Source organism: Camelus bactrianus, chromosome 12 (assembly GCF_048773025.1).
Source record: "Camelus bactrianus isolate YW-2024 breed Bactrian camel chromosome 12, ASM4877302v1, whole genome shotgun sequence".
NCBI classification, from domain to species: Eukaryota; Metazoa; Chordata; class Mammalia; order Artiodactyla; family Camelidae; genus Camelus; species Camelus bactrianus.
Window position 1 is genome coordinate 11,494,805 of NC_133550.1, and position 21,816 is coordinate 11,516,620.

The following is a 21,816-nucleotide window of genomic DNA, read 5'->3' on the forward strand; positions in this document are numbered from 1 at the left end:
CTCCCTCCCTCCTCCCTCCGCCCCCTCCCCGCGGGACTCCGGCGTCCCCGCCCCCCAGTCCTCCCTCCCCTCCCCTCCAGCATGGTGCTCGCGGCCCCGCTGCTGCTGGGCTTCCTGCTCCTCGCCCTGGAGCTGCGGCCCCGGGGGGAGGCGGCCGAGGGCCCCGCGGCGGCGGCGGCGGCGGCGGCGGCGGCGGTGGCGGCGGCGGCGGGGGCCGGGGGGGAGCGCTCGAGCCGGCCGGCCCCGTCCGTGGCGCCCGAGCCCGACGGCTGCCCCGTGTGCGTCTGGCGGCAGCATAGCCGCGAGCTGCGCCTGGAGAGCATCAAGTCGCAGATCTTGAGCAAACTGCGGCTCAAGGAGGCGCCCAACATCAGCCGCGAGGTGGTGAAGCAGCTGCTGCCCAAGGCGCCGCCGCTGCAGCAGATCCTGGACCTGCACGACTTCCAGGGCGACGCGCTGCAGCCCGAGGACTTCTTGGAGGAGGACGAGTACCACGCCACCACCGAGACTGTCATTAGCATGGCCCAAGAGAGTAAGTGGTTGGTGGGACATGAGCGGTGGGGTGCGGGCTCCAGCTCCCGCTCGGGGAAAGTGAGCGCCTCCCTCTCTGATGCGGGGCGCTCCTGGCTGCTCCGTCCGGAAAGGCTTTTCGGCGAAAACTTGATGAATTGGGGGGCGGGGGCTGTTCCGCAGAAGTTTTTCGAGCTGTGGAGATGGGCTGCAGAGTTGTGTACACGCCCCGTCCTTGGAGGTGAGGGGGCAAACGGAAAGGATTGCGAGATACCGACTCCCACCCTGGGTGTGCAGAAAAGACCGGTGTTGCGGGGATTCTGGGGAAGCAAGGGTCCGCCTGCAGCGGAGGGGAAGGGGCAGCAACTCAGTCCTGAAGGGCCTTGGTGGAGAGGCTGGAGAACAGAATCGGGAGGCTTCGGGACCCCCGCAGTTCTAGCCAGGTTGCAGTGCTCTCCGCTACCCAATGGCCCTGGCACCAACTCTCCACTCCTTCCACCTTGGGCTTCGCAACGCGCCCCCGGGGCTGCAGAAAATCAAGTGCCCCTCTCCCTCTCCCGGGGACGAGATCCCAGAGCCCTTTTGACATCGGGTCTCTCAAGGGGCTGGAAAAGCTGTGCCTTCTCTTACTGACCGAGCTCAAAGAACTCAACTCCATTGCGCTGGGGATAAGGGTACCCGTTTAACTGTTCAAACCTTAGTGTTGTATCCCATATTCACCCGCCCCTACCCGCAACCAGGCTTGAGGAGAGAGAGGAACACTTAGGGAGAAAAAGAAAGAGGTAGATGGGAGGCAGGGGAAACCCAGGCATCCTAGCTCCTGGCCAAACGGAAGATGAACATGTTAATAGACTTGAGCTGCTTTGAAATTTTATGGCCTGGAAAATCCAGGCCAACACTCCCCGACACATACACCCAAACCCCCCAGCTCTCCCTAAGGTCAGATGACTCCCTTTTCCCCTCCCCCACTGAAGTCTCCCCCAACCCCCAACAACTCCAGGGAACCAGGCCCTCTCTTATTCCCTAGTGGTTTGGCAAAGTCGCCGCCCCCCCCTCCACTGTTTGGTTTTATGGCTCTGAACAGAAGAGGGGGAGACTGGTTTATTGGCAGATGGGTCATAAAAAGCTGGGGGCCTAGGGGAGTCCTAGTGGCCCACCCCCAAGGGAGAGGCACTGGAACCCAGGTGTGCATCTGGGAGGCTGAGTGCCTCACACTGCCACCAGTTTTTCTGCAAAGCTAACTCCACAGTGCTTGGTCAGGGCTGTAAAGAAAAGAATACTCAAAGGACTAGTAAACTAACCTGGGGTTGGGGGTGGGAAGGCCTGGGATCTGGTCTTGGGTTCCTCAGTCTCCCTTCTGTTCTTAAGGCTTCTGCTTTATAGATGCTGGGGTCAGTCTGAGACTGACAGAGGGCAGGGTTGGGGGTGGGGAATTATAACAGAGTTAGAAACAGTGGTAGAGGAATTCTGAAGAAGAGTTTGCTAGAGGAAGATGAAGGATACAGAAAAAACGATACTTTGGTCTATGTGGTGGAGTGTGTGAGAGAGGCTTTCCAGAATGAGTGATGGAGCTGTGGGCTTCCCCCTGCCTCGTTCTGTCCCTAGCATCTCTTAACCAATAGGCCTAAGCCCAGAGTTAGCCCTGGTAATGCAGATGCAGGAAGGAACAGACACCACACGCACAGTTTGGGAAGTGCAGGTTAGACGTAGGGGGTGGACAGGACAGGGAAGGACACCAGTAGATGGGATTCCACCCCAACTTCTACCCTCTTGCCACCCCAGGACTTGGATAACTAGGGAACTGGGTCTCCAGCCAGGTATTGTGCGTCCCCTTTAAGAGCTAAGCTGAGCTCTTAAGAGAGGGAGGGGGAGCAGAGGGAAGGGGAGGGAGAGAGGGGAAAAGGAAAAAGAGACTTTTATAGTCTAATCCCCAGGGACCCGCTTTAATAAGAGACTTGTGCTCTGCTAATCGGGGGAGGTGTTTGTCAGCAGAGATGGCCTCCGCTCCCCTCCCCCTTCTTCCCCTCCCCCAGCCCTCAACCCTGGACCCCAGCCCCCACCTCTCCTGGGCTGCAGTGCCTGCCCTAGTTCCCTCCACCCTCTCGGGCTCTCCCACCCCAGCCTTCATCCTGGGAACCCAGCCCCCTTGCCCTTCTGGGAGCCAAGCCCAGCCCCTCAGTTTCTCTCTCTTCCTTACACCAAGAGGCCCCTGCCCTCTCAGCCCAACCTCCTGCCCCTAGGCCTTCCAGCCAGGGTGAGGAAAGTGTGTTTGGTGTTTGGGGGTGGCGGGGTGGGGGGAGGAGGAGGTGGTGAGCAGGGAGGGGGTTGGGCTTTTGCTGAAAATAGTGCAATGACCTCTCTCCAGACCACAGCCGCCTACTAAACCTGACCTGCTGCCTGCCACCAACCCGATCAATCCAACACAGATGTGGCTCCTTCCCCTCCCCTTGGGAGCTGGGCCTATGTGTGTGTTGGGGACTCTCTCAAGCCTCTTGTTCCTCTGTGGCTCTACCTGCTTCTCCTTTGTTCCTTCCTCTGTATCCTTCTATCCTTTCTCTTTTTCCCACTAGGCTTAGCTACCTCCCTTCTTTTGGCTTCTTAACCCCCACCCACTCCTTTTGCGTCCCTCCTTCTCTCCTGGTGTTCTCCAGCTCCCAAACTTATTTCTTCTCTCTCTGCCATGATCTTCCCCTCTCTCTTCCTTCTCGCCTCCATTTCACTGCCTCTCTCTTCTAACCTACCCCCATCTCTAAAATCTTTTCTCTATTCTTATCTTCCTTGCCATCTTCAGTCTCTCCCCTGTCTCTTCTGCTTTCCCTTTTCTTCCTCCATATGTCTTCATCCTGTCCCCTTATAGTACCAACTGTCCTCATATCCACTGGGTGAGAAGTGTATGGTGATTCCTAGGGGTGAGGATGGGACCTGCCTGAAGGAACCAAAGACTGGCGCCCAGTCCCCCATCCCTAAGCCTTGGGCAGGTTTAGGTAGGGAAATATGTTTAGAGTTTAGAAAACTAATAATAAACCAACACTTACTGAGAAACTACTACTATTTTCAAATTCTTTATTTAATGCTCAGCACTCCTATGAAGCAAGTATTATTATCTGTATCACTGAGAAGTCTGGTGAGTGAGGTCAGACACTGAATAATATGGCAGACAGTGATAAAACCCACTTCAACTGCAGTCAAAGAACAGTGCTTAGATGCCAGGAAGAACTTTCAGACACTTGCCTATATAATTTAAGACTGGGAGTTTAGGGAGTTAACTCAGCATGCACTTACTTAGCACTCCCTGGTATTATGGGAGGCAGTAAGGCTGCAATGGTGAGCAAAACAGAAATAGTACTGACACAGTGTCCACTTTCAGCAAGATTAGCACCTAATGGTGAAGACAGGCAGGAAAATAAAACAATCTCTGTGCTGAAATTAGGTATAGCACACTGTTCGAATTGTTGCTATCACTCTCCATCTCACCAGCGACTACCTTGCCCCAGAGACTCCTAATCCCCAAATCTCCACTCCGTAAACCTTACCCCATTGCAGCTCCAGCCAGAGTTAAAATAATCGGGAGGACTATCAGTGCCCTGGGGCTTCAGAGAAAAACCAAGGGGAAAGAAAGCTGCAGAGGAACTTTGTGTCTTGTGTCCTGAATATATGAAGATCATTAAGCACTTTCCTTCCATTTAAATTGGAGTGTCTTCCCTTTCTTCCGGTGGGGGTTGGGGAATGCTGACGGGAGACAACAGATGCTAAATTATCTGTGATTATGCAGAACTCAAGACCAGGGTATGACAGACACATAAGGGCCTGGACTTCCTGATCATACTTACATGGCTCTGGAAGCTCATTCCTGATTCTTCCTGTTTAGCGTAAAAATGGATATTCCTATCCAATGGAAACATGACTTAGGGCATTCCCAACTAATTTAAGAAATTAGAAAGGGGAACTGAGAGGAGCTGAAATGGAAGCAGCGGCAGATATGGAGAATCATCCTTTAAACCCAAGAAGGGTCAATTTATGGTCCAGAACAAGGGGAAATGGGCCAAAATGTAAAATTGGGATGTTAAACCTTTGTAAAGACTTATTGGCACTGGACTAAGAAACCAAAGGAAGCTCAGAGGAGAAAAGAAGAGTGATTACATCTGACGTGGTGTGTTGACTATTATTTCCGATGCTCCAGGGAAGTATGAGAAAAAACCCCGGGAGGCAGTTTTTCCTCCCTTAAAAGTGGAGGCAGTGATGGTGATGCTGCGGAAGCAGCTGAGGGTCAAAGAAGTGAAGAGTCAGATGCATGAGTGCTTGAGTATTCCATACTTTTGGGTGTGTGGTTTCTAGTGGGAATGATGCCAGAAGCCTAGATCTGAATTCTGGCTTACTTCATGGAATAAATTTGGCCCCTGCTCCCTATCTGGACCCTGGATTATCCATTCTTTGAGGCCATCTGCTTTGCGGGGGGGGGGGGGGGGCTGTGCCAGGATCCACTCGGCCACCAGACAAAACAGAGCAGAAACGGGGCAAGGTGACCTGAGGACAGCAGGTGTGATATGAGGTTTGGCTTCCATGAAGAGCATCAAAGGTTCAGGAAAAGTTGAAGCCCTACATGCTGGGGAAAGCTGGAGGAAGGAGAGGCTACAGGTTGAGGAATTCCCTAATAACCGTCTTTGCAGGTTATCTGGTAGAAGGGAACTCATGCACTAGGGCAAGCAGGGTAAGGAAGGGGTACAGATCAGTAAGGCCTGAAAGAACCATCTTATAGGGAAAGAGCGAGGGGGGGTTCTGGGTACCAGTGACACTGCAGTCAACAAAACAGGCAAGAGAGAGGGGTAAGAACTCGAAAACAGGCTGAAGGGATTGCCAGTGCCCACAACAGCTGCTGACCCCTCCACACTCTTCACTCATGCTGTGCCCTTTCTTTTCAGCGGACCCTGCGGTACAGACGGATGGCAGCCCTCTCTGTTGCCATTTCCACTTCAGCCCCAAGGTGATGTTCACAAAGGTACTGAAGGCCCAGCTGTGGGTGTATCTACGGCCTGTGCCCCGCCCAGCCACAGTCTACCTGCAGATCTTGCGACTGAAACCCCTAACTGGGGAAGGGACTGCAGGGGGAGGGGGCGGAGGCCGGCGTCACATCCGAATCCGCTCACTCAAAATTGACCTGCACTCACGCTCCGGCCACTGGCAAAGCATCGACTTCAAGCAAGTGCTACACAGCTGGTTCCGCCAGCCACAGAGCAACTGGGGCATCGAGATCAACGCCTTTGATCCCAGTGGCACAGACCTGGCTGTCACTTCCCTGGGGCCAGGAGCTGAGGGGCTGGTGAGCAGGGAGCCTGAGATACTGGCAGATATATATAACCTGGCCCTGAGGAGGTGGGATGTTGGAAAAGGTAGACCAGGAATGTAAAGGGGGCTGAGGACCAATATTATTTTTCTAGGTTCCAGAGCTGATTCTAGAGGAGCAATTAGGTGGTAGTGATGGGGTGCTAATCACTTTTCAAAGATCCAAGGCAGGCAACAGCTGGAAACTGGATTTGGGGTGGTGTGTTAATAGATTAGTGGAAACACAGAGATGGGCTGTTGTTGAGACCTTGGGCCAGGGGCTGATGAGGGTCAGGTTGCCAGGAGAGGGAGAATTAGGGAAGGTGAATTGAGGGAGAGATGGCTAGCTGGCAGGAAGAGTGGGCAGAAGACGGGCTGGGGATGGGAGCAGGGGAAAGGCTAACAGTCTCCGTTTCTGATACTCCTGTTGAGGGGCAGGTGAGAAAGGAACAGGGAGTAGGAGCTCTTGGGGAATATGTCACATCTCTTTCTCCTCTCCCTCACCCCCAGCACCCTTTCATGGAGCTTCGAGTCCTAGAGAACACAAAACGGTCCCGGCGGAACCTGGGCCTGGACTGCGATGAGCACTCAAGCGAGTCCCGCTGCTGCCGCTATCCCCTCACAGTGGACTTCGAGGCTTTTGGCTGGGACTGGATCATTGCACCTAAACGCTACAAGGCCAACTACTGCTCCGGCCAGTGCGAGTACATGTTCATGCAAAAGTATCCACACACCCACTTGGTGCAACAGGCTAATCCAAGAGGCTCTGCTGGGCCCTGCTGTACCCCCACCAAGATGTCCCCAATCAACATGCTCTACTTCAATGACAAGCAGCAGATTATCTACGGCAAGATCCCTGGCATGGTGGTTGATCGCTGTGGCTGCTCCTAAGGTGGGGGATAGGATGCCTCCCTCACAGACCCTACCCCTCGAACCCTCAGCCCTGACCCCCATGCCCCCAGGCCCAAGAGCTCCCTCCACCTCTTCCCATGAACATCACACCTTGTTCCCTGCCCAAGCAGTGTGCAATACAACAGAGGGAGGCAGGTGGGGGATTGAGGGGTGAGGGGTTTGGGGGAAAAGGGGAAGAGGAGGGGGCATGGTCAGGTGGGGAGTGTTAGAGGTTTGAGGTGAGAACGTTTGGCAAGAAGACAGAGAGACGTAGAGACAAAGGTAGAGCAGAGGGATAGAGACAGAGGAACAAAAAGAGCAGCAGTGAGAAGGCAAAAGGATAGAGATGCAGAAGAGACAGAGACTAAGGCAGAGATAGAGAGAGAAACCGAAATGGAGTTTTAAGAGAAAGCCCCACACCAAGCCTCCTTTCTTCCACTGGCAAGGTGAGGGGCTTGGTATGGTTTGGGGAGATCCCCTGACTACCATTCTCAGTAGGAGAAGAAATCAAAATTCATTCTTAGCTTCTTCCCTTTCTCTCTCCAGCAGTGGCTGGGGGAAGGGAAGCGAGGGCAGGGGCAAAGGGAGGATTTTGGAATTTTATTTATTTATTTATTGTGACTTTTCCTTTTTTGGTATTTGGCTTTACTGAAATAGAAGGGCCCCTGCCCACGGTGCCCCATTTGTCCCTTATTCCCCAAACCCTGTTCTCCCTCAGTACCCATCTACTTAAGCACTTGTTTGAAGCCTCCAGGGTTGAGAATGGGAGTAGAGGGCAAGAGGGCTGACACATGAAGTTCCCAACCCCAAGTCACCCTACTTAAAACCTTCCTGAGCCAAGTGGGTTGAACTGAATTCCAGCAGTCACAGAAACAGGAGGGTTGGGGTTTAGGAGCTGGAGGGGTGGGGGGAGTGGGGCTCAACATCCAGGATCCGTATGAGAGCCACTAAACTAACCCTCAGGTCCACCCTCATAGTACTGACTTATTTAGGCAGAGGTGTGGCCTACTCATGCCCAAATTCCCCCCAGCTAAGAGAGAGACCAAAGAGCCTGTGGAATGCCTCTGCTGCCAGCCTTTATCTTCAGGTCAATAAAAAGAAGAGTAGAAAGCCCAGAGTCCCCTAGTCTGGGCAGCATTAGGAGGGGTCAAGAAAGTAGTAGTAAGGAGGCTGAAGGTAACAGGGCGTTTGAATCCAAATCACTGCTCTGGGCTAGGGAATAGAGCCGGCAGACCAAGGTGGAAGGGATTCTGGAGGGGGGACATTTTAGTCCCCCAACCCAAAGCTCAGGGTGGAAGAGGGGAGAACAAGGGAGCAGAGTGTCTATAATTATTTTTATCTTTTATTTTTTGGAATCTAGCAGTACCTGGCAGCAGGGAGGGGACAATACAGTAGGGAAAAGCATCTGACAAGGCCAGTTAGAGCAGATGGGAAGGATGGAGACTCCCTGGTTTGGAAGGCTAGGAAGCAGGCAGGGACTGGTTGCCACTCCAAGTCACTAGCTGGGCCTATTCATTCCTTCCACAATCCTGACCCACCCTCCTCTGGACTCACTGTGCCTCAGTTTCTTCCCCTCGATGGAATGAGAACTAGCAGCACCCGCCACAGCCAAGAGATGAATTCTGAGCACTTACCACGGGCACTTTATGGACATAAAATACCTCTCGCTGTGGGACAGATAACCAGGGCACCAGAGTAGTGGTGAAGAGATGTGAGGCTTAGAGGAGTCACAGGCTTCCGAGTACAAGTTCCCCTCTGCCTCCCAGCTGGACAGTGCCTGAAGCCAAGGAGCTGAGAATCTCCTGATCTGCACCCTATTCATACCTCACCACCAGACCTCTTGGCTCCGGGCAAAAGCCTAGAGGATATCAGGAGAGGAGGGGAAAAGGACCTTCAGCAAAATTGTCACTCTAATTAGAGCCAACAGTTACGGCTTTGATGCAAACAGTACTGAACTAAACTCAAGTCCAAGCTGGAGAGCTGACCTGGAAGGCTTGTTCTTCCCAAGAGCATGACTTTCCTGACTGGTCCAGCTGGTAGAAGGGGCAAAGGTATGTGACCACCCTTGGAAAGGTGATGCTGGTGAGTTTTGGCATCTTATTCCCATCCCCACAGTGAAAAAGTAAGATGAATTATTTCGGTATAGGAATGGGCAAGGGCTGTTAAGCATTTTAACTCACCTCTGCCCATATAGCAGCTATGCTAACCCCAGCCTCTCCTTTCTGGCCCTGTTCTTCATCCTTCCTTCTGCCCCAATCTTGGAGAGCAAGATACACCTGACCATCAACACCATCCACGTTTCCTTGGTGGAAGGAGAGGGAGAGAAGTGAAAGTGAAGAACAGAAGATGCCTCCTCCAAGGTCAAATGCCCATGTCTCTTCATGTTGGCACAGGGTGGGGGCTGGGCAACAGGCATCGGGTGACTTCCCTCTACAAATTCTAGAGAGCTGGGGCATTAGACTTGGGGGACACTTAGAATATGACCCTTTAGTATCACCAAATAAAGACCTTTGGGGGGGTCTTTCTCTATGAACATATATCTATGAGTTGAAGTCTCATTCCCCTGGTCCTCCCCACCCCCAAAGAGGCATGAGGTAAAGAAGCCTGGGGGCACAGCCCAGCAACCACCCCCCCCATCTCCCACCTTATGATGTGTATGGACATGGTCAGTGCCCCTCCGATCAAAATTAGTGTAATTATTATTTACTTTGTGTATTTGTTACACCATGTGCGTGATTGCCTTTGTTTGTTAAGGGTGTCTGAGGAGTATGGGGCTGACAGGGGCACTGGAATGCCGGGAAAGGACTTCTTCACTGAGACCAAGGCTTCCTGGAGGGAACCACTGCAAAAAGGCCATCAGGCAGTTTTCAAGTTATGTGACAGAGGACAAAGATGGCCATAGGGTGCTCTGAGTTTTGGGATGGTCACATGACACAATCCAGCACTTGAACCTGAAAAAAGAAAAATAAAAGCAGTCAAAGAGTTTAGAATTCAGTGATGAGCTCTTCTCCCTAATCAAGCGCCACATTTACACCTTGGAGACCAGGAAGCAGACGATCTGAGAGAGAATGAAACCCTATGTTCAAGGACTAAGAAGATGGGGTCTCTGAAGCAACGGAAAACACTGAGGGCACCTAGGATGAGGGATGGGATGTGCAGCCCAAGGGAGGTTGGGCAAGGGACAGGAAAGAGAAGGGACTTAGAACAACTCTTCTTTGGAGACTTAATCCTAAACTGTCTCAAAGATTACAAAAACCCTCTCTCAGCCTCCACAGAACAGAAGATCTAAAAGTTCTCTTGAGATGACCTAGCTAATGTCTACCCTATTCTCCTGCAGTTCCCTGATCTTAAGGTTTCTTCAACAAAATCCTCAAACCAAACCAACATTCAACTTGCCAGTGTACCAAGAGTGGTTAAGCATCTCAAATATTGATTCCACCATAAAAACGTCTGCCTAGGGCCTAAAGAGTTGGGGATAGCAAAGGAATCTTGCCTAACTCATATCTGGAAACAAAGGAAAGTTCCTGTGACATCAATCTGATCCAGATGGGGGACAGGGCCACTGACGGCTCAAGTGCAACCATGCTTTCTCTGTCCTGTCAGTTTTCTCAGTAGACTGACCCCACCTCAGACCAACTACAAGACTGAGGTTGAGGGAGGACAGGAGTGCCACATATTGTATTGTCCCCCCAAGGAAGTGCTTTACCCACACTTCTCCCTACCTTTTGTCCTGAGCTAAAAATAGGTCCCTGCCCCCCAACTGCTTATTGTTTCCTACATTGAGAGGACACCCAGAAGAGACTGCAAGATGACTTCCTGCAACTCAATGCATGAATAGCTATCCTATACTGTCTTTGCCCATGTCAGGAAGCTAGGAACCAACAGGCAGTGGCATTTATAGCTTCTGGTGTGTGGTCATGCAGAAGAGGGAAGTCAATGCCCCTGGCCACAACGTGAGCTGGGGTTAAGGGAGCAACTGGGACTCCTCCCATATCTCTAACCTCCAAATGCACCAGCACCTGCAGTAAGCATACACATACACACTCTCAAACTAGTCCACTCAGCCCCCTTTCTTCTAGCTGGACTCTACTCAGGGAAAAGAATGTTTCCACTGTAAATCACCTCGTAAAATTAGGAGCTAATATTTATGGAAAGATTACTATTCAAGCTATGTTAAGCAAACTGTGCTCAGTACATAATATGATAGTGTCAATTCTCACAGCAATCTTCACAATAGGGTTGCTCTTGGCACAGAGTCTGGGAACCAGCTGAGCTAGTGTGGTAGAACAAGGAATTACACCAAAAGAGTTGCAATACAGTATTTCATTGTTACTTACCTATTAACAGTGATCTGAGAGGTTAGAAAAACGAAAGGCAGGGACAACTGAGAAAGGAAAACAAAGAGAAAGCTGGGAGCACTTCGGGCTCAAAGGGTCCCCAAAGTTGTGAAGTCTGACATTTTTAGTCCCTTTGAAAGGAGAAACAAGAGGAGTGTGGACATGTAGCAAGAGTGGGAGATTAGATTCTGGAGAATTCCAATCGTCAGAGGCCCTTATAAAAGGGAAAAACCGTTCTTCTCCCTTATTTGTGTAAGTTCCTTCCTTTCCCCTCATCTGTTTCTCATGTCAGATATGACAACAGGACTCAACCTCAACACCAAGAAGTCCTGCTCTTATTCACATCTTCCTTCCTTACAGCCCTCACCCCCCAAAGAAGCTTCTAGCCTTGTGTCTTCACAAGTTCCCAGGATTTGCGGAGGGGGAAGGGCAGTTTAGAGTGATGGTAGAGAAAAAGAGAATGATCCTAGAGAACCATAAAAAGGTGCAGATTTACAGCGGAGGAAACTGGTTCCCTCCAGCATCTTTTATAGACTCCCTCATTAAGAGCTTCCAGGTATGCAGAGAATGTCACAGCCTCAGGACAGGGGAAAGAAGACTGGGGTTGGCTAACTACATCTGGATCCTGGATTAGCTACACTAAAGAGACTCGGGGATAGGAAGGAAGGGTACTTGGATCTCAGATAAAGAATTGTAAGCATGGATATCTGTTTTGCCTTTCAAGGGACTTACCATTTTAAGATTGAATTAGTAAAAGACATAGGCATCCTGAACTATTCCTGCTCAACAAGTATGTGTGGAATGGTTACAATGAGACAGGAAGAGGATTTGGTGATCAGGCTTGGAGGTGAGACTCCTGACCAACATAAGAATAGCTGCTGGAACAGGATGAAAAGGGTTAGTAAAAAATCCACACAAACTGAGAAACATTGTATTAAAGAAATGGGAAAAGTGAGTTGAGTGGGGAAAAGAATGATTAGGCTTCAGGAAGAGAATCCTCGGGGTGGGGACAGGGAGGTTGAATAACTATCTGGAACATTATAGAGGATAAGGAAACAAAGTGAAGAAAACTTCTGAAGGACCTAGTACTCCACTCCATTATCAGCATCTACTCCATTCCTTTACCTATTTCTTATTTTGGGTAGAAAACCCTTACTGAATATATAAACTCTCTAAAGCTACAAAACTGAACGAATTCTCTCTGGTTCTGTTTTCAGAGAGACAGAGTAAGAGGGGAAAAGCTAAATTCAAGATCAGGGCCTGGAGAAAAGAAAAGGGAGGCCGACAGTAGAGGCCAGAGAAAGAGAAGGAAGAAGTTTAACCAGTGTTCCCTTTTGTTCCTTTCTCCAAAGTCTCAGAATGGGGCAAAATTCACAACCAGTGGACAAACAGGCAATCTCTGGATATGTTCTCCAAGACAGTGTATTCTTAGGCATCTAAACTTAGGTCCTTGTCCTCTAGCAAACAAAGGGACTTTGTGGAAAGAGATCATTAGGAAGGGGATCAAATCATTACCTTTCTATTAATCACAAAGCCAGACAGAGGTGTTAGTAGAAATGGGAACAAGGAATTACACCACAGCAACATGGGATCTGATCACGGTACCAAGGTCTTCCAGTAAGGTGCCAGGTTCTTAAGTTTTATTATCAAAAAACCCGAATAAAACCCAACCTTATATAGCTGTACAGAAATAAAGATTAAGAGGAGAAACTCCATACCAACAAATCCAAAAAGATTAAGCAGCACGTCTCAGATCTATATGAAACTTTAAATGCAAACAAGCAGTCTGCTTACGGAGAGCCAAACCTTTCTAAGTAGGAGGCTCAGCAGAGAAAATGGATTTTAGTAGTATTTGAGAAACACTACCACCAAAACTGCAGAAGGGTATTTCTGCAACAGAAGAAGACAAACTAAACTAGCACAAGGCTTGATTAAAAAATAGAAGCCTCTAGTCCACAACTTATGTTCCCAAGGATCTAGGTACTAACGCTTAACACCTCTGACATCCTGTCATACTTTGAATCCCTGTATTTTCTTCCAGTTCTGAGGGGTACCCAGCCTATCTGCTTCCCTGAACTGCATAACCAACAGGGTAGGTCCCACATACTGGCTGCAGCACTCTTGAAAATGGGGATAATAGGGACTCTGGACTCCATTCCATAATAGACTACCAATCACTAGCCCTTGTATTTATATCCTTTGCACCTCCTAAAACCCACAGTTTTATCCCAATGGGTCAGGCCAACCTGCTAAAGCAAAGATTCAGGATGAAACCTGGCCTCTTCATGGAGAATAAAGAGGTAAAAGGATGCCTGTGAGTATGAGAGAAGGGAATAAACAGGCTTAAAGGGATAGACTCAATCCTTTTCCTTGTTCTCCTTTGTAAAGGATAAAGGCATTACGGCTAATTCTCTATAGTGTTTACCCCTGAAGCTCCCCTTATCTGGTCTAATCTGGCTCTAAGAACTCAAAAGGAGCACCTGATAAAACACATTGTTCTTTTTTCTGTTTTTTTTTTTTTTATTAACAAGCAAAATAATAATTAAAAAACAATAACACAACAACAACAACCTAAAAGTTGGAACAGCAATAAGTCAAATTGCTGAAGTTCACAGATGTACCTGGGGTACATGCTCCCTCACTGCGAGGCAGGACCTCAGCACATGACTGCATTTAGGCATACATGTGACCAGGAAGAGTCAGAGATGGAAACCACCAGAGAACAGAAAGCATCAAGAGCTTTTGATCAGGCAATCCCAAAGCGCTCTGCTCTTTTCCTCTTCTTTGCCTGTAAGGAAAAAGCAAGAAAAAAATTAAGATTGCAAGACACAGTGGCCTGGGTTCCTGGCTTTAGCCTAAACCCTCATGGACTGTCACAAGGTCCAAGAAGGAAGGCAGGCCGAGCTTAAGCTTGGCGGCCAGAGATTTAATGTCTGACTCTCTTCAGTTATCCAGTTAGTTATCCAGAGCTGGGGAGGTCTGGTGGAAAAGGAGGGTAAAGAGAAGACTGTGGGGAGCAGGGGGTGGGAGGGAGAGAAGAACAGTCATAGAAAACAGAAAGACTCCTAAAGGAGAGAGGGCCACTCGGCCTTATAGAAAGTTAGCTTGGAAACAATGGGACCTTAACAGGCTAGGGAAAGTCTTCCAGTCAGTGGAGAGATGGGAGATTTCAAAGAACAAAAGGTCGGCCAATGTTATGTCACGGAGAAGGTGACGGGGGATGCCATTCTGGGCTGTTATGCCCAATCAGCAACTATTCCTCAGGCCTCCCAATCCACAGAGAGGCATATAAATTTTCAGTGCCAACAGAGTAAATTCAGGGAAGGGGGAGGCGCAGTGAAGAGGCCAAACATGGATCTCTTAAGGATGGCAGCATTGGAGGGCATACAATGTGTAGAGGGGAGAAAGAGAAAGGTATTTTTGCTCTGGGAGTGACTCACAAAACAGAATTGAGTCCATCCTCACTCCAACCACTGCCCCAAAGCAAAGAGGGGACTCATTTAATTTAGATTAAAAAGAAAAGATGAGTACATGTAAGCCCAGTGCACTCCGCCTGCATCACTTACACAATTCTCTGGAATCAAAAGTTCATGTAAACTCCATCAGCCTCAGAAGTTACTACTCCCTTACATACACTTACTCGCCCCCAAAAAGCTACTATTCCTTTCCACCCCACAAAATCCTCACCTGCCTTATCTTGGAGGCCAAATTTACCAATTTAGTGAGCACTCCTGGTTTAGCAATGGATTCCCTGGCAAAGAGGGAGTAATTTTTAACTAGAATTAAAATAAGCCTAAGTTTACTTCTAGCTCATGCTGGCAAGTATCAGTTACATTTACTTACACCATGCAATGCTTTATCCTGAATTAGTAGCACAAAGAATACAAACTACTTTAGTTTTTTCCCTAGTGGAAAATGTAAACTGATCAGATTCTAAAATTTTCAGTGTTTATTACAAGATTGTTTTTGATATTTATTCATAAAGAGACTATAATTATTTTGAGTATATGAGGTAATAGATTTTCAGAGGCCATCTCCAGAGGTAGATGGAAAGAAGTAAATCTGGATCAAATGGAAGAAGCAACATTCCAAATTCCTTGCCATCTAGCTTTCTATAATTCTAAACATATTCATTATTTCAACTGTTCATGTATACCTGAGGTGACACCTCGTCTCCATTATAGATATTCTCAAGTCAGCAAATCAATATCATCCATTAAACATCCGTTAAAGCTCCGAGAGCTGTGAGCAGTCTGCCAATGCTCAGAGCCTCAGTGAATGCGAGTTACTCCAAAGAACGCTGAGATACGGATGAACACAAGTCTTTTTTTTTTAAAGGGGTAAACCACTCTTTCATTTTTAGAGCCTATCTGTAAACAGAGTGATAAGAACATGAAGTCTCCTTTGAGCCCACTCTCCTATTCCAGAGGGCAGTTAGGCACAACTGTATTTGTGTCTGGGCTGGACATGGCCTTCATTAAATGATCAAAGAAAATGCTTGGCAGATAATCACAGACATTGCTACTTACTGAATACTTAACAAGATGACAGGCACTGTGTCTAACATTTTATATAGAATCATCTCATGCTTAAAATACCACTTTGAAGTAGGTTTTAGTATCGCCACTTCCCAGATAATGAAACTGAAGCAGAAAACTACCATAACTTGTAAGTAATACTGTGATGTAAGTGCCACAGCTACTCTTCAAATCCAAGCTTAACTGATTCCATATCTTGTGCTCTTTCCTACTAGGCTTATCAGCTCTAACAGTGAATTACCTGTGGGGCTACTTTACCCAGAAAACAGATATTAAGCAAAGGACAAAAGATCCTGTCATCTGGTCACTTAAGAAGTAAGCCAGAGAAACAATAATGTTTCTCCACTGTTTGTCACCCTTATTTTCCCTTCAAGTGCTCTAGGAAGCAGTTCTCAGTAAATTTTACCTCTGTATCCTCTGTGGTTCCTGTTCCAGCTGAACTTGTGACAATCCCAAATCGCTCCTTCCTCTTTTTCAGCTTCTCGTCATCCTCAGACTGTTCAGGCATAAAGAAAAGAGTTAAAACAAGCTAGCCTCCATTCACAAGGTAAATGGGAATGAAATTATAACTTATTGGTCACAATATGCCAGCCAAGCTTGTGTCAAGAACTAAGGATCACACAAACATAAAGAACAGAAAACGGAATAAGCTAGCATGTAGCATATTGTCCTTGGAATGACTAAAAACAATCTTAAGTAGGGCCTCTATACTCATTAGACAAGTAGAGTCAAGAAAACAGTAAAAAATACTCATCAAACAAACTTTTGTGCTGAAGGAATTTTTGTAATTCAGAGACACGGAAAAATGAGGCTTTACTAAATAACACCTGCAGAGAGCAGGCTAGTAGAAGGCACCCAAATTAGTTGTTGAACACTGCTTACATGTTCCATTCACTTGCCAAGGGAAGGGGAAGAGAGCCAGAGTGGTGTTTCTGAAGAACTTACAAAGAAAGCTAAGCATTATGAACACCTAGCAAAGTCACAGAAAGTTTTGAATAGTTTGAAATGATTTTAAAATAAGGAAACAGCGGCAGTCATCTCTCTGAGAGAGATATTGTGGACCTTTTCCAAGCATCCAAGACTCATGTATCTGCCCTGTAACGAGAGAGAGAGAGAGAGAGAGAGAGGGAGAGAGAGAGGGAGAGAGAGAGAGTGAGTGAGTGTGTGTGTGTGTGTGTATGTGTGTGATGTATACAAAGATCCTATCCTCTAAGCTTTCCCAGGAGACACTCCACTCCACTCCACACACACATAACTACCCTCAGGTCAGGTCAAAAGGGCTCAAACAGACTTCTGAACAAGCTTCTGTGTGGTGCTCCTGAGCTGGATTTAAAAAAAAACAAAAAAGCCCTAAGGAGTTCATATTCCTGCAGTCTGTAGGCAAGTTTCTGGGTGTCCCCAAAACCAGAGCCAAAAGGAAAGGCAATAAACAGAACTACAGAAACATGGGAATGTTTAAAATACCTTTACTCTCAACTCCAGCCGAGGAGCTACCTTTGCCCTGACGACCAGGGAGCCGCCTTCTGGTCCAAAGCAGGGCGGCCCTACAGCCTCTGCGTTCAGTCTGCCCACCTGCCCTGCTCTCTGAACACAGCAGGCAGCAGTACTTTCTTGTTCTTACTTCAGCTCTTTCAACTTGAGAAGCATGTTCATTTTCTCCCTTTTACTGCACCTGCCTTCCAGCAAGGAAGAAAGGAGCTAAGAAAGGTTGGTGGCTATTCAAGGACTGAAGACTCCTATACAGGAGTTATCACTTAATAGTGTATTACTAGAATAGAATATTGCCTACATAGTTTTTCTGCCTTTTTCATTATAACCATGAGCAAATCCATAGTGGGAGCATAATTAATGTACTCTAAACTACTGTAAAACATTGAGCCAGGTTCCAAAAAATAAAAGAAGTTCTTGTCTTTAATAATCGTAAGTTAAAATAATGATGATGATAATATTAATCTCATTTATGTTTTAACAATCTTAAACATAGGTACTATGAATAAAATCATTTCATAGATAGGAAAACTAAGCCTTAGAGAAACTAAGTATCTTGCCCAAATCTCACAAATAGTAAGTGGAAGAGCCACAAGTGGAACCCAAGACATTTTACTCAAGAACCCACTTTCTTAACTTGACCATATTCTCCAGTATCTCACATAAGCATTTCTTTGGAAGAACAGTAGCAGAATGGAAGTAGTGCTTAATTTCCAAGGGAGGAAGGATCACTAAAGGATCCTTGCAAACTACTTCAACTACTTCCACTATTTCCATATCTCTCAAATAACTTGAGTCAGTGCTAGGATCCTATCCTTTCTCTACTATACTGTTTGCCTCCACTTTATAACTAACTAGGGATCAAGGGAAAGGACTCCAATTAGTAGTCTCATACTAAACATTTTCACAACTGAATTTGTTTCTAATTTTGGCTAATTGGCTCTTCCATCTGCTGAAATCTATGAAAAGAATTAGGATTTCCAATGAACACAGGCCTCACTATTTCCTTACCAAGGTCACTAGGGAAAGTTTTCTTGATTTTTGTCTACCGCCACTAAGATAAAAGTGATTAAGAAATATAAATGGAAATTTCAAAATGAGAACATCTATAGAATATTCTAAATGAAAGCCCTCCCTTTCATTAAGCCTCCAGGCCAAGCAAGAAACAGTTTCAGGGGGAATAAAAGGAGCATACCATACCCTTCTCAGGGAGAGGTAGGACTAGACTGTATCTTGCTCAACTACCACTATGTATTTTTTTCAGTGCTAGTGGGTACACAGCTAGGGGTACATCAGCAAGTTCAAATCACAGAGGGAGATGCTACTTCTGAAACCTAGCCATTCTCTCAGCACAAACCATGGGGCCATTCCCTCACAAATCTCATCACAAAGCCTAGATCCATTTAGAATATGTGGGACAGCCTTCCCTCTGGTTCTCTACTTTGCTACATCCTAAAATGTAGAGTTTCACTTCTAAATTAAATTTCCTGGGTTTTTTTTGTTTTTGTTTTTTTTTTTTAGTTCAAAAGTGAGGAAAGAACGAAGTAGGAAAAGAAGAGGAAGTGGGGTCAGGTGGATATATTTCTCTAGCCACTAAGGCTAGTATCAGAGATTTCCCTATGAGCTTCCTTTTTAAATCCCTTGGTGCCTCTCCTGGAGATCCAGGCAGAGCATCTGCTCCAAACCTACCAGAAGCTCTAGAGAGAAAAAAAAACAAACAATACAGATCCCCCCACCCACTATGAACAGCCTGCCCACCTCTCACCCGCAGAGACCAATAGGAGTTCTATTTATTTTGTGCATGCCTGCCCTTCTCTCCCCACCCAGTGCCCCTCAGCTCCCCTCCTAAAGCCTCTTTCCTCATTGCCCTGCAGGGAAAGTGCACAACAGGCCCAGTAAATCAACACAGTTCTAATGATCTCTCTCACTTGACCCTTCTAGCGTGACGGTGTCGCATGGAAACAAACATACAATAAACTTCACTCCATCTTTAGCTCCTTGCTGACAGGTTTTGATTCATGGGATGGTGAGACCCATTTCTGAGGGAAATTACCTCGATCAAAACGCATCTCTCTGTGCATTCATCAGGCCAATGCTCCCCCAGGCCATGCTCAAGTGCACAAATGGGGTTGTGCATCTGCAGGCAGCACTGACCCCTTTAACTCAGTGTCATATGCATTTGCAAACCTTCCTCTGCTTCATCCCTCCCCCACTTCTCTCCTGCAAAACTTCAACCACTAACAAATCTTTCTTCTCCCCCTGCAAGTCCCTATGTGGGAAGAACACTGCTGGAATCTGAAGCGCCCTTATTTGCTACCAAGTGAAAACTCCTCAAAACACAACTTGCATCCAAAATCAGAAGAGAAACCTGTCCTCAATGACTAAACACAGGCATTGGATATTCAGATTGATCCATATACTTCACTTCTCTCATTCTTACTCAAGATTTAAACAGCAAGCCAACTAACTGACTGATGCCAATAGTTTCAGCACAATCTTCACTCATCTCCCAGTAACTGTCTTTTCTTTTCAAAAGTTTGGTGATAAAATGAGAAAGAGAATTGTGCAGAAGAGGAGAGAGCCCATATAAGCAGCACAGGACAGAAAGCATGATATATATATTTAATAAAGACAAACACCCCCATGAATCACTATCACTGTATTTTTCATCATGGAACAAGATAGTTCTAAACTGTATCCTTCAGAAGATATCTTTCACTTTTCTTCTTGTTTCCCTTTCATATTTGGCAAATCCTCAGACAATATAAGGAAAATGATACCTGCTGAGGGAAAAGACTGAGACATTCCAGGCTGCCCCAAGATACAAATTACATGTGTGAAAGTGCTTGGTACACAGAAACTATCATACAAGTATTCAATAAATGTTAGCCATTATTTCTGTTGCTTCCTCGTGTTCCTTGAAATAAAGTCAGAGACCACCAACAAAATTTTGCAGCTAACAATGCCATTCATTCTTCTGCTACACTAGAAGTGAAGTCATCAAAGAATCATACTCATTACCAAGGCAACAAGGAAATTCCCTTTAGTTGCAGAGCAAATGACAGACAATTAGATTTAGCATTCCAATGTAGCAGAACAGTAACTGGACAAAACTCCAGGTACTATTAACCATCTTCTCTTTCTAGATCTGGCCTCTAACTCTGCAGACCTAATCCTAGATACTCTAAAGGCCCCTGGGGAATTGCTTTCACTGATTTACACATCAGTTTCTATCAACATTTTCAGTAACACTGAAATCATAAAATTAAATCATTCATTCACTAGTCATTCAAATAGCCACTGAGAGTCTACTTTGGGTCAGGCACTGTTTCAGTCCTAGGAACAGAGATATGAATAAGACAAAGATCCTTAACCTCATGAGGCTTATGAATTCACAACTGAGTTACAATACAGATGTGTGCCACTGTTCATTATACTACTGAATTATGGGGACCCATGGGGAAATTTTCTTTCCCATTCCCAGACCCCAAATAATTATACTTTTGCTGAGCAACTTGTTAGTTTTTACCTTCTGAACCCTGTGAATCATTGTAAACAGTACAACTGTGTTTTTCTTTCTATTGACTACTATAAAGTTTGGAGCAAAATGTGTGGCCTGTCTCTGTCAAGTGGTTTTGAAAATATTTCTATTAGAAAGGTTGAAGTGAGAGAGAAACATGAGATCAAAAGATGGAGATCAAACACCCAGATCCAGAGGCAGAAGCTTAGAAGACAAGATGAAGTACAGATAATCACAGGATTGCTACTGGCCGTTTCAGAACTTATTTCTCTCTAAATATAATTGGATTAATTTAAAGAAACTTCAATGCCCCAAGAAGGAAAAAGAGAGGGGATAGAAATACAAGGTTATAGCTAGAAATTTTTAATTAAGGGCTCTTGTCAATGGTTTCCATGGCATATACACTGTAGCCAGGAATTAAGTCCCAAGTGGAAGATCAGCTGCAACAACTGGCAGCCAGTGTATCATAGATACTTTCTAAAGTGACTGCCTCTTATTATGGCAAAGAGTACCATGGATTAATCTCTACCCAAAATGGAGTTCAAGCTTTATCTTCCAAACCCAACTTGTGTCTCCAAGATTCAAATTCAAGTGAACATTTTTCAAAAACAGTAATTACTAATTTTATCTTGAATACAATAAAGAATACCACTGCAAGCTTAGTGTGCTAGGGTTATTTGCGCCACCAAAAGGAGCCCACTTTGATTTAATTAGCACCCCCACAGGTTGTATGCTAAAGCATTCACCTTCTTCAATCTTACTACCAGGGCCACCCACTCTGGATCATAAAGAGAAACTAGGAGAAACAAAACAGTGACCCAAATGTAACCCAGGCTTATTTAGGGGATTTGAACTTGGTAAATCCCAAAACACAAAGCAAGAGTATTTACTAAATTCAAATAAGAGATATCCTCACTATTCTCACAGGAAATCAAAAGAATTAACCAAGTCAGGTATTTTTCCTGGTCAGTACAACAAGCTCACTCATTCATCATCCCTTCTTATACTGTACGTGAGGAGCAGAAATTCCAATCTAAACAATTCAGTCAGAGATATCCTCACAAGTAGAAAGGGGGATTTCAGGGAAGCTCACGTACTACTGAGTTGGAACTGGCCCTTCTGCTATAGCTGTTTTAATGACTGAGCTTCTATTCACATCCAACACTGTTCAATGTAAAAGTCTCATATATATTCCCAACAGCACCTAAACCAT

At 46.4% G+C, this 21,816-nt stretch overlaps 2 protein-coding genes across 4 annotated transcripts in view; one reads left to right on the forward strand and one right to left on the reverse strand.

Moving 5' to 3' along the window:
* On the forward strand, window positions 1-20,277 carry GDF11 (growth differentiation factor 11). 2 transcript variants are annotated; one of them, XM_074374666.1, is made up of 4 exons: window positions 1-532; window positions 5,430-5,827; window positions 6,340-6,721; window positions 19,350-20,277. In XM_074374666.1, the coding sequence occupies exons 1-3, from the start codon at window positions 82-84 to the stop codon at window positions 6,718-6,720; spliced, it is 1,230 nt and encodes a 409-aa protein (XP_074230767.1). In that variant the 5' UTR covers window positions 1-81; the 3' UTR covers window position 6,721; window positions 19,350-20,277. The 2 variants fall into 2 exon arrangements, with proteins under 2 accessions (XP_074230767.1, XP_010962201.3); XM_010963899.3 differs by lacking the exon at window positions 19,350-20,277 and having other exon boundaries at window positions 7-532; window positions 6,340-9,710.
* SARNP (SAP domain containing ribonucleoprotein) overlaps window positions 9,533-21,816 on the reverse strand; it is a 44,837-nt gene continuing 32,553 nt past the window's right edge. Inside the window, exons 10-12 of one of the 2 annotated variants that reach the window (XR_835958.3) lie at window positions 16,002-16,091; window positions 13,679-13,845; window positions 9,533-9,671 (exon numbers count right to left, since the gene is read on the reverse strand). Coding sequence is in view for 1 of the 2 variants with exons in the window: in XM_010963900.3 (XP_010962202.1) it covers window positions 13,804-13,845; window positions 16,002-16,091 (132 nt within the window). In the remaining variant the exon portion in view is untranslated. Of the gene's footprint in view, window positions 9,672-13,556; window positions 13,846-16,001; window positions 16,092-21,816 lie in introns of those variants that run through there. The other variant, XM_010963900.3, reaches the window with a different exon arrangement.

Excerpts from the sequence above, each read along its gene's own strand:
- GDF11 (XM_074374666.1), top strand. The coding sequence starts at position 82 with ATGGTGCTCGCGGCCCCGCTGCTGCTGGGCTTCCTGCTCCTCGCCCTG. Across the intron at positions 533-5,429 it reads CATTAGCATGGCCCAAGAGA|CGGACCCTGCGGTACAGACG; the intron begins GTAAGTGGTTGG and ends CTTTCTTTTCAG. Across the intron at positions 5,828-6,339 it reads GGCCAGGAGCTGAGGGGCTG|CACCCTTTCATGGAGCTTCG; the intron begins GTGAGCAGGGAG and ends CCTCACCCCCAG.